A 15,786-nucleotide genomic window follows, 5' to 3' on the forward strand; every position below is an offset into this window, starting at 1 on the left:
TAATACGGTGAGGAAGGAATCATGGCTGCGATCCAGGATGGGTAATAGATCAATTCCCTCGTATTATATGTGGCTAATCACAAGCAGTGACTGGCGAATGGCTTCAGATACTTTATTCAACAGAAGGACTAAATTTGGTGGTTGTTTGCGAAAAGGAAGGAAGAGAAATTAGACGGGGGCAACAGGTGCTGATGCCCTAACCCTACTGCCGGCGACGCAGATGGCAAGACCTGATATCTTCATTAGTAGTTACGGAGGGAAAGGAAAGACCGGTTACATCAATAACTAGAATCAAACAAAAGCTTTGTAAGAACTTTGCACAATACACAACGTCTTCACATTTCCCTCAACTTTGCTTACACGCTTTCCTCCTACTTTTAGCTGTTATTTTCCTGCCATTCCACATCAGAGAGCTTGCCTGCTAACTACATGCGTCGGTTTAATATAGGAGCAATAGGACAAAGCAGCCGAAGCCTGAAGAATAACCACGCACGCGCTATACGCTAAGTATTGCTAGGTGCTGCTACTGAAGTTATAGTGTGCCTTTGCGTTGGAAAAGACCTACAGCCACAGCCGCCCCAAACAGCACACGCACTAAGCCATTTAGCCATCCAACGCAAACATGGATGTGCTTACTACCACCAACAAGACCTTCCAACCTCGCTGTCCTTGCTTCTATTCCCTGCCGACCGGCTTACTACGCGCTATATTGCCTCTGCTCTACGTCTGCAGAGTGCTCCTTTCCCCCTGTCTTTACATATTCAACTTTCTGAATTTCTTCATCATCTTCAGCCTTTCTGTGCTTCCACATCATCACCACGTTACCATGCCTTTTGGACTCAATCTCTTTGGCGGTGTGTCGTTTAACCCGGCCTCCGACATTCCTTCGCTCAAGGGCAAGGTTGTGCTTGTGACTGGAGGTAATGTTGGCCTCGGCAAGCAGACTATCCTAGAGCTGGCTGCACATGAGCCAGCGTCTATCTGGCTGGGTGCCCGCGACTCCGCGAAGGCTGAAACGGCTATTGCCGAAATCAAGACGGCTATCCCCACTGCCAACGTGCGGCACTTGAAGATTGATCTTGCCTCGTTTGATAGCGTGCGTGCCGCTGCTACGGAGTTTTGTGCCGCTGAAAGTCGTCTGGACATCCTCATTCTCAACGCCGGTATTATGGCGACGCCTGCAGGACTGACCAAAGACGGCTACGAATCTCAGTTTGGCACTAATCACATGGGCCATGCCCTGCTAACCAAGCTGCTGCTCCCGACTCTCACCAAGACTGCTGCTGAACCCAATGCTGATGTGCGCGTTGTTAGTTTGTCGTCGGCTGGACATGCTCTGTCATACTACGGCATCGATTTTGACAGCCTTAAGAGCCCGGGCGACTCTATGGGAGCGTATCCGCGCTATGGCCAGAGCAAGCTTGCCAACATTCTTTTTGCTCGCCAGTTGGCTGTAGTCCATCCGCAGATAAAGTCGGTCTCGGTACATCCGGGTATTGTGCGCACTAATCTGATGAATGGTACTACTGGCACTTTTTGGCTGCTCCACCGGGTCAGCAGCTTGGCCAACAACCTGTTCACACCCGTCGACAAGGGTGCACTGAACCAGCTGTGGGCTGCCACATCCAAGGATGTCGTTAACGGAGAGTACTATACGCCAGTTGGTGTACTGGGCGGCGGAAATAGCTCTGCCAATGACTTGGAGTTGGCTAAAAAGCTGTGGGACTGGACTGAGAAGGAGCTTGACGCATATCTAGCCAAAGTAGAGGAGTAAGAGTAATGGCAACAGGTTGAAGGGCAAGGAAGGGGGAAAGCATGTCTTGTTTTTTTTTGTTTTACAGGTTGATTGACCCATAGTCTTCGATAATTGTTATTGTGCTGTTAGCAGCTTTGAATTAGGTTATCCATACATGTAGCCAAAGATGCTGGTGTGTAATTTAGCAATGTAACCTGCTGTATTGGTGTGTGGGTGATGCATGCACAGCATGAGGCCATGCAACAACGTGTATTGATTGGTGGGCGTCTGTTTATATGTAAGTGAGTATGTATTTGCTATTGGGTGTGGCTGAGAGCAGCAACAAGTGACACAGTTGTCCGCATATCTCTATTTACAGTACTTTTCTCGCCCGCTTGTCCTATCCCATCCATACTATTGAGTCAACCATCTCTGAGCTGTGCGTGCTAAAGCCCCCCCTCTCTATGCACCCCCTGCAAGAACCTGGTGCTTTGTTGTCTCCTTTCTCTCGTCTTGAGCTCCTGATTTGACATCTCTTCTTTGCTCTCCTTGCAGCAACGCAGCAATAATAAGTCAAAAACCCGAAGACACAAAGCCCAAGCTTGGAGTCTAGATGTAGAGGAAAGTCTGGGAATAAATAAGCATTGCTTTGTCCTTCCACTCTCTACCCTCCCCGCTTTGTTCACTTTCTTTGGGGATTCTGTAGGGTATTCAAGGCGAGCAGAGCCTGTTGTTGTTTTTTCCTGTCCTTTCTTTTTCCAATGCACAAGGCCGGTTGGGATAAAATACGCGTTCCCCTTTCCGGGGTACAGTAGCAAGCCATCCAGGAGGCGAGCGAGGATGAGAGAAGAGACAAGAAAAGAAGCTTGAGAAGAGGCTGAGTTGCTGCCTGCCTTTCCGTGTATTTGTGTATTTGTATGGGCATGAGGCCTTGTTGAGGGTGTATATGAAAATGCGCAAACTCAAAAGACAAAGGGGAGGGGGGGGGCTTCCAGGGAATTCATCAAGTCAGAGCAAAAGGCCAGGGAAACGAGAGGAAATGAAGGTGTAGCGAGAAGCTGACAAAGGATAGAAAAAGGGTGAGGCTTGTCCTGTCTATATTGATTTCTCGTTCTTCTTCGTTCTCGTATCCTCCTCGACACATTGTAGGAACCCCCCTATCAAGAACTCACTGTCGACTTCTTGATATTGCTTGGCTTGGTTCCTTTCCATAGACCGGCTTGTGACAAGCTCCTTTCGCCAGACTATAAGCTAACTTTCGGCTGTAGTTGTAAATCCTTTGTACCTTCTCTCTTTGTTCTTGATATCAGTTCCTAAAAAAGGTGCATATATCATCTATTTTGGCTATCACAGCTTCTACGTTAGCATACTACCCTTGGCTCTTGTATGCTTATTTAGAGGCAGACTGCCTGCCAAAGATGTCCCAATCCAAAAATGTCCCGCCGGATCTATTGGAGCTTCTCCCACCGGAGATCCTCTTGGCTATTTTGGTGCTATTGGGCCACCGAGAACGCCGTGCTCTTGTATATGCATCCCCACTGGCACACGCTGTATACTTGGCCAACCGCCGCTTTTTGCTCCAAGACTACTTGGAGTCATACTTTGGAAGTGTCATGGCTGATGTGTATGTTGTGTATCAGCTTCAGATGCTCCAGCCATGCCGTTCTGGACACGAGAGCGCTGCCTCGGGCCAGTATCGGATGGCTGCTATGCATGATATCATGAATAGCTATGCTGATAATTTGGCTCTGCGGGATCGCCATTCAGGATGCTGGCATCAGCAGCGCCGTGGCTGCTACACGGCCACATACCCGCGCTTGTCAGTAGCAGAGAGTACCGGTATGCTGTCATTATTTCGGAGTTTTGTGCTGCCTGTACGTTCGAGGTGTATTGAGTGGGCCATAGCACGCATGCCACGGCGTGTGCGTAAGCCATGTATCATGGATGGTCGAAACGGCTTATCTTCAACTGAGGCTATGCGGACAACACGTGCTGTTTACCGATTCCAAATCCTGAGTCTGCTGGCTGGCCGGGAGCCTTATGATATTGCGTGTCGTGAGCTAGTGGCTTTCTTTCTTGATGCTATTGAGCCATGGGAGATTGCAGAGTTAGTGACTGTGTATTCGTTTGCGTCGGTGATATACCGAGATGTTCTCAGCGTGTTCAAGAGGGAGCTAGCTCACAGGTTGCCTGGACTGCAAATAACAGGCACCGAGGGGCAACAGGCTGTTTGTGAGCGTCTAGTGCTATGCGGGCTGGTTCCACTGCGCACCGTTTTACTGGACACCAAAGATCACAGTCAATTAGTGCCTCTGCTGGCTGATGGGAGTGGCTGGGGTTGGGGAATTTCTTCTAGTGTCCCCGTATGGGACAGCAGCCGGGGAATGGGTCTCTTTCGAGATCGATTTCCCGAGAGCCTGCGCACTTTAGCGCGCCCAAAGCAAGCAATCTGCCGTGAGGAGATGAATGCGCAGCGTTGCGCATTCCCGTTCCGTGGCGATGGCAAGCCCGATGCAGCGCCGCTGGCATGGACGGCTTTGTGGGGTGACACGTACAGCAATGTCTCGGCTTGGAGAGTGCCGCTTATGCTTAAGATTTGGGGCTGGGCATTTTGGGACGCTCACACACTGGAAGCTACGGGCTTGTTGCGAGAAATGAGGGACGAGTGGCAGCGCCGATGGGGGAGCGTGGATCCGCGGGATGTTGTGTAGCGAGTTTAGCGATTGGGTGAATGTGTAGTCCGAGGCTAGGTTTGGTGTTGCTCATGTTTGCTAAGCTGGCATGAAGCTGATGTGATTAGCTGTGACTCATCTTCCACCGGCTGCTATATCTGGAAGGGTGCAAGGTATTCGCTGGCGGATGCCCAAGGCTTGCTTTTGCCTGCCCTATCTGCTGATGGCGCTTTGTATATATTTGGGCCAACTGAACTTTTGCTTCCTTGTTTTCTCAGCTTACATTTGGCTCTATGTCCAGTCGGTGTTTCTTTCTTTCTTTGTTCTGCTTCGATCTTTCATCATTTTTGGCATTCTCGTGATGCACATGTTTGTTTTGATAGTCACTGTTTAGACTACCTTCTTTGTATTCCGTACTTTGCTCATTACACACATCGTCTTGTGGGCCTTTACGCTTCTAGTACCTTTGCTAGCATACGGCCTAGCATCCCCCGAACGCGGCCCTTGTTCTCGGCTACACATGTAAGAATCACTGCTGTACTAGCGGCAAAAACGGCCGTTTCCTTCCACTGACTGCCACCGGGGAAGGATCGTGGCAGTACCGTCCCAAGTGCTCTCGGAGCAACGAAAAGAGCAAGGTCTTTCCGTTTTGATGGGCTTTCGAGAAGAATGCTCCAGCCACAAAGCCCGCAGCCAGTGGCCATACACAAGCCTCCATCGATCCTGGTGCAGGTCTGGTTATCTCGACCTAGAACACGAGGCCCAATACGTGTCCGAGTCAGACACACACCGTAGTAATAAAGGGCAGTGAACGCGGCAACTACAGCGCTTGATCGCCCGGCTGATAGCATTGCTTTTTTCGCTGCCTGGGCTGTAGTATGGTGCGATATCTGCGGCCTGATAAGTCTCAGCACTAATATAAGTGGTGCATATGAGACCATCATCCAAGACCACGTCTTCGCAAAGCGGTATATGGCGTGTAATTCACATGAGCTGCCGCCCCGGCCCATGTGAACCATGGTACATGGGAATGGAACTGTGAGCACGGGATCGCCCCATTCAGTCGGCCATTTGTACTCTGTGCACATTTCCTGGAGCAGCGGCGCTTGCCCAGTCTCCTCGCCATAGATGAGCCATCCGAAATGACAGCGACGAAGCGCCTCAATTAGCCGTGTGTCAATTGCTGCAGCAGTGGTAATCCAGCGATTGTATGCTGATGGCAGACGGTCAGGAGCATAGACCCAGGCCCACATAATGGCAGCCGAGGAGACGGCGAAAACGGCTGGATCAGCGAGTCTAGATATGAAGGCCTCGGTCTGATCTAGAAGTTAGAATGGCTACTGACTGTGTTTGCTGGGGATGTAGGACTGACTAACCTTGGTCCATTTCCCAAAAGCCTCTCTCCGTGCCTTGTAACGGGCCCATAGTTCACCAACAATGACGTCTATAGCTCTGGTAGCTACGAAGAGGGTCATGTCTAGAGTCTGGGTGGGCTGTGAAGGGGGAGGGGTGGTGTTTTTACCAGGCGTTGGCTTTTTAGACTGTAGAAGCTGAAGGCCTGCATATGCTGAAATGAAAGTGGCTAGCCATTTAGAGACTCTGGGCTGTAGTCTTAGTATCTTTTTTCTTCTTCTGTTTCTCTATCTTTTTTGTCTTGGACGTAGGAAACTGGTGCACCTTACCTCGAGATAGCTAGCTCGGACAGACCCCCGGCAAGCTTCTTTAAAGCAGCACTCAGCGGAGCCTGTAGACAGTAATAAGCAAACCTCTGTGTAAGCCTGTGATTTTCATAAGGATGAGATGAAAGGTGGGTAGTACGAACCTCAAGTAATGAACTGCCACCAACAACAATAGCACAAAAGACAGGAAAGTCGCGGAAGCACAAGCCCCCCATGGCGGCCTGTTTGATGGAGTCTATTAGCGACTGCAGGTCTGTAGTAGGCTCCTGCTTTCCATTCTTGTTCTCTTTTCTACATCTGCGTACGCGCATCACAGTTTTGAAGATGAGATTGAAGATCTGCGGACCAACTGTAGAAACATAGCCAAGCAGGAAAGCACGTAGGAGCGGACGGAGACGTGGTGGAACGGCCGAGAGGGCAATTGTGCGGGAAACAAGAGACTTGGTGGCTGTGGGGGTGGTTGAATGATGCGGGAAGGTGAGAGAAGAAGAAGAGAAAGGGAGCGGGAGAAGGAGGGCGGGAGAGGCGGAGGAAGTGATGGACGAGGACGGGGAAGGAGACATGGCTTAGTAGCCTAGCCAAGACAATGCGGGAGATGCCGACAAAGTCTAGTAGCAAGAGAGAAAGAGCAAACAGAGTTGATGGGGCTGTCACAGGGCGTGGACTTGACGTGAGGCTAAATCAGGCGATCCAGGCTTTAGGATGCTGTGTGTGTGTGTGTCTGTGATTTAGGGGGTCAATTCAAGAACGTCCAAAATTCAGAGGTTTCATGAAGCTGAGGAATCGCGTGTAGGAAGGAAGGAGCGCCTATATAACGCTCTTTCCCGTTCGGCGCGGCTTGTGAAAATATGGGGAAGGCGCAAACTAGCCGTGGCAAGTGCAAGACAGCAGTTGTCTTTTAGAAGAAGCACTTTGGTCTGTTCCTTGGTCTGTTCCTTGGCTTTATTTTCTTGCTTGTTTTTTATTTTTCGTTTTTGCGTGGATCAGATACATGCTCAGCTTGTTTTTATTATTTGGGTGGTGTTTGTTTTGTTTACAATAAATATCCATCCTTGTTCCTTCTTTCTGTCAGCACTGAACCGAGGCAGAGTGGGACTGAAAGTTAGGGCCTGTCAAGCCAAACTTATGTGACGCAATACGCAAGTTGTAGGAGACGATGGATAGTAGAGAACAAAGAACAGAAGAGCGGCAGGACAGCCCGTGGAGGAAGGTGGTGGCATGCCATACTATAGGCATAATGGCCTTTTCTAGGCAGTTGCCTTGAGAGCTTGGATGAAATGAAATCATGTGCCACGAGGGCCAGAGCTAGCCATGTAAAGTGAGTGTTATTGAGGTGGGGCTTCTGTATGCAGCAAACCAGCACGGCGATGCAGGGAGATTAAAATCTGGAGACAAAGGAGGCGAAGGAAGTGGGCAAAAAAAGACGGACGGATATGTATGCAAAGAAGAGAGCGAGCGAGCGCAGAAAAAAGGACGTGGTCCAAGCTGAGAGGTGTGATTTTTTTGGCATGTGATCCAACATGGACGCGCGCTAGATTTCTGAAGAGTAGGGCAGATGTAATATTAGATAGGAGATAGGAAGGAGCGAACAAAGCAAGTGTCTTCTGGCTTTGAGATCTGAAAAGAGAAAGGCGCGACTAAGAGGCCAGAGCACAACCTGCTTAGGCTTTTTGAAAGGTGTAAAAAACGAAGGTAAGAACGGCCGACCGAAAGCTTAGGCAGTTTCCCAAGCTCCCACGCCTTCGTCAGATTCTAAGTTTGACGCAAGGCAACTTCCAGAAAAAAAGAAAATCTCCACCAAACCGACCAAGAGCTCGACTCCGCTGCCGCTGCCGGCCATCTTTCGTGGCTTTAAGTTAGCATATTGGGCGATTTTTTCCTTTGATTCTTTGCATTCTTTCCTTTCGTTACACTCCTCTCCTTCTCTCCCTTGGAATGGCCGCTGCTGCATTTGGAGGACCTGAGCTTTGAAAGTCTTTGTGTGTTCGCTTGTCTAATTTGATGATATTTGTCGTTTTCATCTCTTGATCCTCCTCTTTCTCTGCTCTTTGCCCTTTCTCTTGCCGCCCTCCTGCTCTTGCCTCTTTTTTGTCTCTTCAACCCAGCTCTTTTTACCCAAACGAAATCGTTGCTTCTAGAGGGAAATCGCAACTACCACATGTCAAATCTATTTCTCCGAAAATCACCCTTGCTCCTGCTAATTCCTGTTTTTCTCTCTCCATTCTTCTTCTCATCGCACCTCTCTATCTCTAGCTGCTGCGGCAAATGCCAGAAGCACATCGTTTTAGTAGCCTTTAGTTTTTGCTGGCCTGATGAACCCCAAGCCAAATCTTATCAGATTCGTCGAAAACGCTCTTGTTATTTGTGGGTGTTTCATTTTCCATTAGTTATCGCGGCTAGTTGTAATTCTTAATCGCCCTCTCAACAACCAACCGGATCGACCCAGCGTCCTGCCTGCCAAGATAAAAGCGCTGTTAGCTACATCTCGAAATCATTCCTTGGCCACCACAGAGCGAGCCTGTTCTTTTCTCGCTGTATTCTTCTGGCACTGCTCTCCGTCCCTTTTCAAAGGCTAGATTTGAGTCCTCCGCTAAGCCTAAAGTAACCCGCCATCTCCGTCCTGCAGCTTGTGCAATCGTCCCTCTCCGTCACTCGCCCGTAAACCGCCAAGCTGGCGCAATCAAACTCTTCCAATATGCCGCCGGCCGTGGCGGCGCAGCTGCTTTCGGCCATATCTATGACTGGTGCACAAATGTCGCCACAAAAAGCGCAGCAGCTCAAGTCTCAGCAACAGCAGCATCAAAATAGCCACCATCATCAGTCCCACCCACAGTCTTCCCGCCACCATGACGGTTTGGCGCAAGACAGCCAAGCACAAAACGGGAACCACGCTCGGCGAGATACGGAGCTGCCCTTTGGCTGTAAGTCCTAGCCACTGCAGTGTGAACATCTCTTTTCTTTCTTCCCTCCCCGCTAATACCGTTGCCTTTTCTTCCCCACAGATAATTATGACCTCGGCCACGACGAAGACATTCTCAACGAACCCCCGCCAGCCCCCGATGGCGACATGTCCCTCCTGACAGATGAAGACGCTAAGCTGCTCTCAAGCTTCTTCGAGACTATCGAAACTGATACATTCAGCTCGTCTTGGGGAGAAGGCCTTGCTATACCCAGTGACTGGCAGCAGTTTGACGATCCAGCCGCTGCCCTCGATAGCCAGTCCATACTTGGCAACTTCCAGCAGCCGCAGCCGCAGCAGCAGCAGCAGCAGCGGTATGGCATCTCGTTTAGCGCTGCAGACTCTTCATTATCCAACAACATGCCATACTCTGATACCCCGTCAAAGCAAAATCATCATCAAAACTCGGCCTCCCAATCGCAATCCCACATGTTCTATCCCGCGACCACCACACACAACGGGCTCGAGGTGCCGCGAGAAATCTATGAAGCCGCTGCTACCCTAGTTCAAGACACCAGGAGCATGCAGCAACCCCATTCACGCCGGAGCTACCACTACTCTCGCACCAGCAACACCTCCCAAGACTCTGCCTACCCGCCTTCCCCTTCACAACCACCACAGCACCATCTTCATTCACAAAGCCTTTCTGGCTTCTTGTCCAACCAGGCCCCTGCTGCCGCAACCGCCGATATGGCTCAACGTGCATCGATTAGTCGACGTAACCTATCTATGAGCTTTGAGTGGGGCACCGACTCCAGTTTCAACAACGCTAGTGGCTATGTCCCCGCGTCCGACCGCGATGCCTCAACCATGCTCGAGAAGCAGCAGCAAGCTGCTACCATTGATCGCTGGTTCACCGTTAGCCAAAGTGGTGCTACGACAGCTGCGCCCACACGCGCACAAACCCCACAACCGGCATCTCAACAGCAACAACAACAACAACCGGCTTCTTTTGGTATTGAGCGCCAGTCGCCCAAGCGCGCTATCGCCACTACCGCAACCGGCGAGGATACCGAGTCTGACTCGGAAGCGATCCAACCACCAGCAACCAAGCGTCGCAAAAGCATGCACACACGTGACGGCACCTCTCCAAATGCTCTCACCAGCTCGGCGACAACCAGTGAAAAGACCACCAAGACACGAGCCAAGAACGGATCTAGTTCGGGACCTGTCCGTAGTTCTAAATCCAGCTCAACACCTACCGACAGTGCTCCCGTCCCTGGCTCTGGCCCTGGGGCTCCTTTGTCTAGCACAACAAAGCCGCGTAAACAACGAACCTCTACCAGCACGCCAGCAACCAATAACAACACCACAGGTGGTCCGCAATCTTCCAAGCCCCCACGCAAGAACTTGACAGACCAGCAGAAACGCGAAAATCATATATTTAGCGAACAACGACGTCGCACCGCCATAAAAGTCGGCTTTGAAGAACTAACCGAAATGGTCCCCGGCATCAAGGGCGGCGGCTTCAGCAAAAGTGCCGTGTTGAATATTTCATGCAGCTGGCTGCAAGACCTTCTTGACGGCAACAAGCGTTTGGAAGAGCAGTTGCGCCTTACTTCCTCTGGTTCTGGGATAGATCTAGCCAAGGCCGAGGCTGAAAGTTAAGGTGGTTGCCCCGATCTAACGTAAGAGCTTTGCCTCTCAACAAGGCAATGAGACAATGACATATATGAAAACCTCGAAAACGAGCATCTCTTCTTGTACAATCTACTGGAAATATCAGTAACTAAAAGAAATACAACTATTCACTGCGATTTTACCGCAGACCCAGCTATTGAAACATTTCAAGAGAAAAAGCCCTCATGTCCCGCCTATAATCTTCCATCCTCTGATTCCTCCATGCCTTTTCTCCATCATGCACAGCTGAGAGCCGGCATATCCCGACCCTAGTCCTATCCACTGATCGTCCTCCGCTTCTCCGTATCCCCCCTCATCCTTATAGCCGAAAGCGTGAACAGGCGCAAGTATTGAATTTTACAATTTATTTCATTATTCATGTTTATCTTCTAATTTATCAACTACTGCATCAAACAGCCCTTTTTACCGGCCTCTAGCAGTAGGCCCCAATAGCTATTAATAATTATAGACTTAGTTGGAGCCGTCAACCTTGGCAACGTAGGCCAGGAGGTCCAGGACACGGCGGGAGTAACCCCACTCGTTGTCGTACCAAGAGACCAGCTTGACGAAGTTTTCGTTCAGGGAGATACCAGCCTTGGCATCGAAGACGGAGGAGTTGTTGTTGCCGTTCATGTCAGAGGAGACAATATCGTCCTCAGTGTAGCCCAGAACACCTGGAAAAAAAAAACAATGTTAGTAAAGGAACAATGATGAAGAAAAGCGGGAGGAAGCTTACCCTTGAGAGGACCCTCGGAGGCGGCCTTAACGCAGGCCTTGATCTGATCGTAGGAAGCGCCCTTCTCCAGGCGAACAGTCAGATCGACAACGGAGACGTTGGCGGTGGGGACACGCATGGACATGCCGGTCAGCTTGCCGTTCAGGGAAGGGATGACCTTGCCAACGGCCTTGGCGGCACCGGTGCTGCTAGGAATGATGTTCTGGGCAGCGGTGCGGCCACCACGCCAGTCCTTGGCGGAGGGACCGTCAACGGTCTTCTGGGTGGCGGTGTAGGAGTGGACAGTAGTCATGAGACCCTCAACAATGCCGAAGTTGTCGTGGATAACCTTAGCCAGGGGAGCCAGGCAGTTGGTGGTGCACGAGGCGTTGGAGATAACGGCGGAGGAACCGTCATAAGTGGTCTCGTTAACACCCATGACGTACATGGGGGCATCGGCGGAGGGGGCCGAGATGACGACGCGCTTGGCGCCACCCTTCAGGTGAGCAGAGGCCTTGTCGATGGTGGTGAAGACACCAGTGGACTCAACGATGTACTCAGCACCGGTCGAGGACCACTTGATGTTGGCGGGGTCACGCTCCTGGAAGAAGACAACCTTCTTGCCGTTGACGACCAGACCGTCGGAGACAGCCTCAATGGTGCCGTCGAAGACGCCGTGGGTGGAGTCGTACTTCAGCATGTAAGCCTAATAACATGGAAGAGAAAATAGTCATTAGTGGTTGTCATTTAACACATTATAAAAGCGGGGCAGTGCGGGGGAGAGATTGTGACTTCGGCTACAATAACCCTCCAGGGAACAAAAGCAGCTTCGGCAAAGGAAGAAAGGAAGATAGGTCTGCAGTGCAGACAGGGCATCGCGAAGGGTGTCGGAGCAGAATAGCGTAGGTGAGTCGAGCAATTGGATCAATAGCAGCGAGACAGAGAGAAACTTACAGCGTAGGTGGGGTCAATGAAGGGGTCGTTGACAGCGACGACCTCGACATCGGAGTGGCCAACCGAGTTGCGGAAGACGATACGGCCAATGCGGCCGAAACCGTTGATACCAACCTTGACAGTCATGTTGATGGATCGATTTAGGGTGTTAAGAAAAAAAGGGGAGTAAGAGGAAGTTGTGATGATAAAAAGAAGAAGAGAAAGAAGGGGAGGAAAAAAATAAAGAAGGAGGGAAGAGCTTGGTTTTAAGAACAAACGGGGGAAGTTGAGCCAACCACCGTTCACCACACACATGCCCCAAGCAAGCTTCGCTTTTTCCCTCCTTCCTTATCTGTCTTTCTTATTCTCTCAGGTTCTAAATCCAAAGCTTAGCCTAGCTCGGCCAAAGGCTAAGCCCTTTTTTTTTCCCTCTTTCCTTTTCTCGCTGTCTCATTCCTTCCCCTTTGGCCTTCGCTTTACCTTCACTTTGCCTTTGCTTTGCTTTAGGGGCGGGTCCCGTCTTGCCCAGGCAACACAGGGACAAAAGCTCCTCATGTTCCTTAGTGCAAGCATTGGAAGGAGATCAAGAGCATGAGAGGGCAAGGCGGGGTAGTTTGACAAAGCGGTATCGAATGAGGCGTCTCAGAGTGGTGCTGAGCGGCAAATGTGGGGTGATGTGAAGCAAAAAGTGTGTGTACATGTTAGTTTTGGGGGAACGGGCTTATGGCTACCACAGAGCCGGCTAAGCAGCTCTTGTTAGTAGCTAGCTTATACTGTGCTACATGGTGGCGTGGTTATTTGGTTATTGTGGCTAGGAAGTCATAGGCTTATGTTGGTTATTGCTTCATCCTCATTTCCTTTCCGCAACTACCCATCGGCGATAACGAGGCTCTTTCTCTCATCATCAATTGACCTAAATCTGCACATAAGACATTTCAGTTGGTCAAAAAAGAAATAAGAGCCCCTGCGGCAGAAAGCCGAAGCGACAGAGGAAGGAAGGGAATAAAAGCAAGGAAATAAGCAAAATAGGAACAAGGAAGGGGAAAAAAAGAGGCATGCATGATCATACAAATCCCCCCGTCGCTCTCTCTCTCCCTCCCTCCCTCTCTCTCTCACTCACTCACTCTGTCACTCGCCTTATATTATCCTGTTGCTGTAGTCGTTACTGCGATCAATGCTTCTTGTTGTCGTCGCCAAACCGGCGTGTGTTCGGCAATCAAATGGCGTGTTTGCCAGTTATGTTGTTTACATGCGATGAATTGGCGAAAAAACCACCGCCCGATCCGTTCCTGCGTATCCCGAGCTTAAATGGGCCAATCATGGTACGAGCAGCCAGCCAGGTTTGTTCCCCAAAACCCAGCCCAGCCGACGTTCTCGTTCCATATTCACCCTTCCTGATACATGCCCATCTATTATCCCTTCACTACACTACCATCAGCTTGCTGATAGCAAAGTTTCATGCGCATCACCTATTTGTCAATGGCCATTCCGAGGTACCCTTTTGGCTCTCTTTCCTTCTCCTTTCCACCTCAAAGCTTTGCTCTTCCTAACGTTCTCCGGCGTCGGGGCCCCACATTTGTCATTATGTTTGGCCTAAGGTCCTTAACTAGCAAAGAAACTTTTTTCCCTCTTGTTCCCATTTTTTTGCAGCTATAGAAGGAAGGAAGGATGAGCAAAGAAGGAAAGAGGGAGCCCCATTTCATCATAGAAGCAACTGAGTACTAGTACATCTCGTTCATAGTACATAGTACATACGTAGTACGTAGTAGTGTCTTGTGAGACGCCGAGCCTCAAAACTTTGATCTTGATTTATCCTTTTGTTCGCATCAGAAGATCAAAAAGAAAAAAAGGAAAAAAGAAAAAAGAAAAGAAAAGCAACTCCTAGCGACGGGATAAGCTGTGGAAAATCCAAGTGGAAAAGAAGAGGAACAAAACAATTAAGCTCCGACATTTGAAAATACAACGATATGCATGCAGCAGAGCGTAGCAAACAAGACAAACGAACCCATGGCAAACGCCTCTACACTATGAAACCCGTCACTCGGCCTCGCCGGCCAATCCAGAGCCTCGCAGGCTGCACACGTCGGCCGGGTTTTGTGTTGTCTCAACCATGTTATAACTACGCAATCCAATACATCTAGACAAATATGCGACTTTTTCATAATCCCTTGGCTTCCTCTGTTACATGCTTTGCTGCAGAAGGACTACATGCTGCTATGCTATAGTATGCGCTCTGCTAAGATGATGCGTACATATGTATGTACAGAAATACAGGTACATACACCATTATGAGTGCAAGTAAGTACCAAGCCTTTGTTCTTGGCCCTGTTCTCCTGCAGCTCCCTCAGCGCATTGAAGCTTCTTCCTTGGCTATGGGGCTGCAGTGTTATACTTTGAAGGAAAGGATAACAAGCCAAAAGCAGCCCCATCTCACTCCATGGCACCCTACCCTACCTGCATCACCCCGAACATCAGACCAGCCCCACCACAGGTCAGAAGAGACAATAATTCATCAGCCCGCAGAATGCCTTTATCAATGCGAGGACTCTGGCTATCATGCGACAAGACCAGCCACAAAACCAAGAAGCATCATTTCCTATCAACATCCTAGTACACTTGCATCAGCTTCGACTTCTACAATGGCCTTCTTTCTGTCTCTATGCAAACATCGCCGCAATCGCCGGCTTCACTACGGTCTGATAAAAAGCCTTCCCTTGCCAATCTCGCATGGGGCTCCTCTTCCTCCCCAAAGCCACCTAGGTAAGTGGATACCCGGCCGGCTACGGCTCAACTTCGGATCTTCTATCTATTGAAAGATTGAGCAGCTTACCTTGGAACGACTTTGGCCGACAAGCAGCGAAGGAAAGAGGAGAACAGGTCCGAGGGATAAGAAAACAAAAAGGCGCTTGCAGTTGCACTTGTTTTTTGTGGGGCACTTACTCTTTTTGTTTGAGTGGTAGATTACCAACAGCCTGCTTCTCCTCCTCTATCCTCCCACCTTGTGAGGAATGAAAAACTGGCGCTTAATGTAGCATGAAAGCATAAAAAGGAAAGAGCGAAGCACCAAAAAGACTCGCCTACGAATGCTTCATGAGACACAGCCCGTGAGCAATGCATCCATCGCCTTGGCTTACTTGATTCATATAACAGTCCAGGCCCCGTCTTCCACGCCCTCATTCCTTCTTTTCTGTCCTGAAAACTACCTGCTCTCCCCTCATCTTTTCTTTTTTTATTTTTTTTATTTTCGAAATCTTCCATCCCACGTACGTTCCTGAGCTCGGTCCCCAGCAAAGGCAAGAGCAAGAAGCCCCGATTTTCTCTCTTCATCTGTTGGTCCATTGCCCCAGTCTGTATCGCACTGAAGGGCCGAATGACGATCAGATCATAAAAAGAAGAAAAAAACTTGACAGCCAAAAAAGTTACAGCCGCGGGAGAAATAGACCGATGGCAATGTTTTGTCTCTCAAGTTTAGG

The 15,786-nt window shown here is 49.8% G+C and overlaps 5 protein-coding genes across 5 annotated transcripts; 3 read left to right on the forward strand and 2 right to left on the reverse strand.

Moving 5' to 3' along the window:
- Nucleotides 1-826: 826 nt before the first annotated feature.
- HOO65_020744 (putative oxidoreductase) lies at nucleotides 827-1,774 on the forward strand (the record flags this gene model as incomplete). Its single annotated transcript, XM_071000146.1, has 1 exon — nucleotides 827-1,774. The coding sequence occupies one exon, from the start codon at nucleotides 827-829 to the stop codon at nucleotides 1,772-1,774; it is 948 nt and encodes a 315-aa protein (XP_070861382.1).
- A 1,379-nt stretch (nucleotides 1,775-3,153) lies between these two features.
- On the forward strand, nucleotides 3,154-4,446 carry HOO65_020745 (uncharacterized protein; the record flags this gene model as incomplete). Its single annotated transcript, XM_071000147.1, has 1 exon — nucleotides 3,154-4,446. One exon carries the CDS (start codon nucleotides 3,154-3,156, stop codon nucleotides 4,444-4,446), a length of 1,293 nt encoding a protein of 430 aa, XP_070861383.1.
- A 410-nt stretch (nucleotides 4,447-4,856) lies between these two features.
- On the reverse strand, nucleotides 4,857-6,649 carry HOO65_020746 (uncharacterized protein; the record flags this gene model as incomplete). Its single annotated transcript, XM_071006639.1, has 4 exons — nucleotides 4,857-5,723; nucleotides 5,784-6,006; nucleotides 6,090-6,151; nucleotides 6,230-6,649. 4 exons carry the CDS (start codon nucleotides 6,647-6,649, stop codon nucleotides 4,857-4,859), a joined length of 1,572 nt encoding a protein of 523 aa, XP_070861384.1.
- A 2,132-nt stretch (nucleotides 6,650-8,781) lies between these two features.
- Nucleotides 8,782-10,653, forward strand: HOO65_020747 (uncharacterized protein; the record flags this gene model as incomplete). The annotated part of the gene is made up of 2 exons (XM_071006619.1): nucleotides 8,782-9,007; nucleotides 9,089-10,653. 2 exons carry the CDS (start codon nucleotides 8,782-8,784, stop codon nucleotides 10,651-10,653), a joined length of 1,791 nt encoding a protein of 596 aa, XP_070861385.1.
- A 483-nt stretch (nucleotides 10,654-11,136) lies between these two features.
- Nucleotides 11,137-12,460, reverse strand: HOO65_020748 (Glyceraldehyde-3-phosphate dehydrogenase; the record flags this gene model as incomplete). Its single annotated transcript, XM_071006806.1, has 3 exons — nucleotides 11,137-11,339; nucleotides 11,402-12,086; nucleotides 12,335-12,460. 3 exons carry the CDS (start codon nucleotides 12,458-12,460, stop codon nucleotides 11,137-11,139), a joined length of 1,014 nt encoding a protein of 337 aa, XP_070861386.1.
- Between the last annotated feature and the right edge of the window lie 3,326 nt (nucleotides 12,461-15,786).

The sequence above is a fragment of the Ceratocystis lukuohia genome (genome assembly GCF_044167205.1).
Source record: "Ceratocystis lukuohia strain C4212 chromosome Unknown Supercontig2_pilon, whole genome shotgun sequence".
Classification (NCBI taxonomy): domain Eukaryota; kingdom Fungi; phylum Ascomycota; class Sordariomycetes; order Microascales; family Ceratocystidaceae; genus Ceratocystis; species Ceratocystis lukuohia.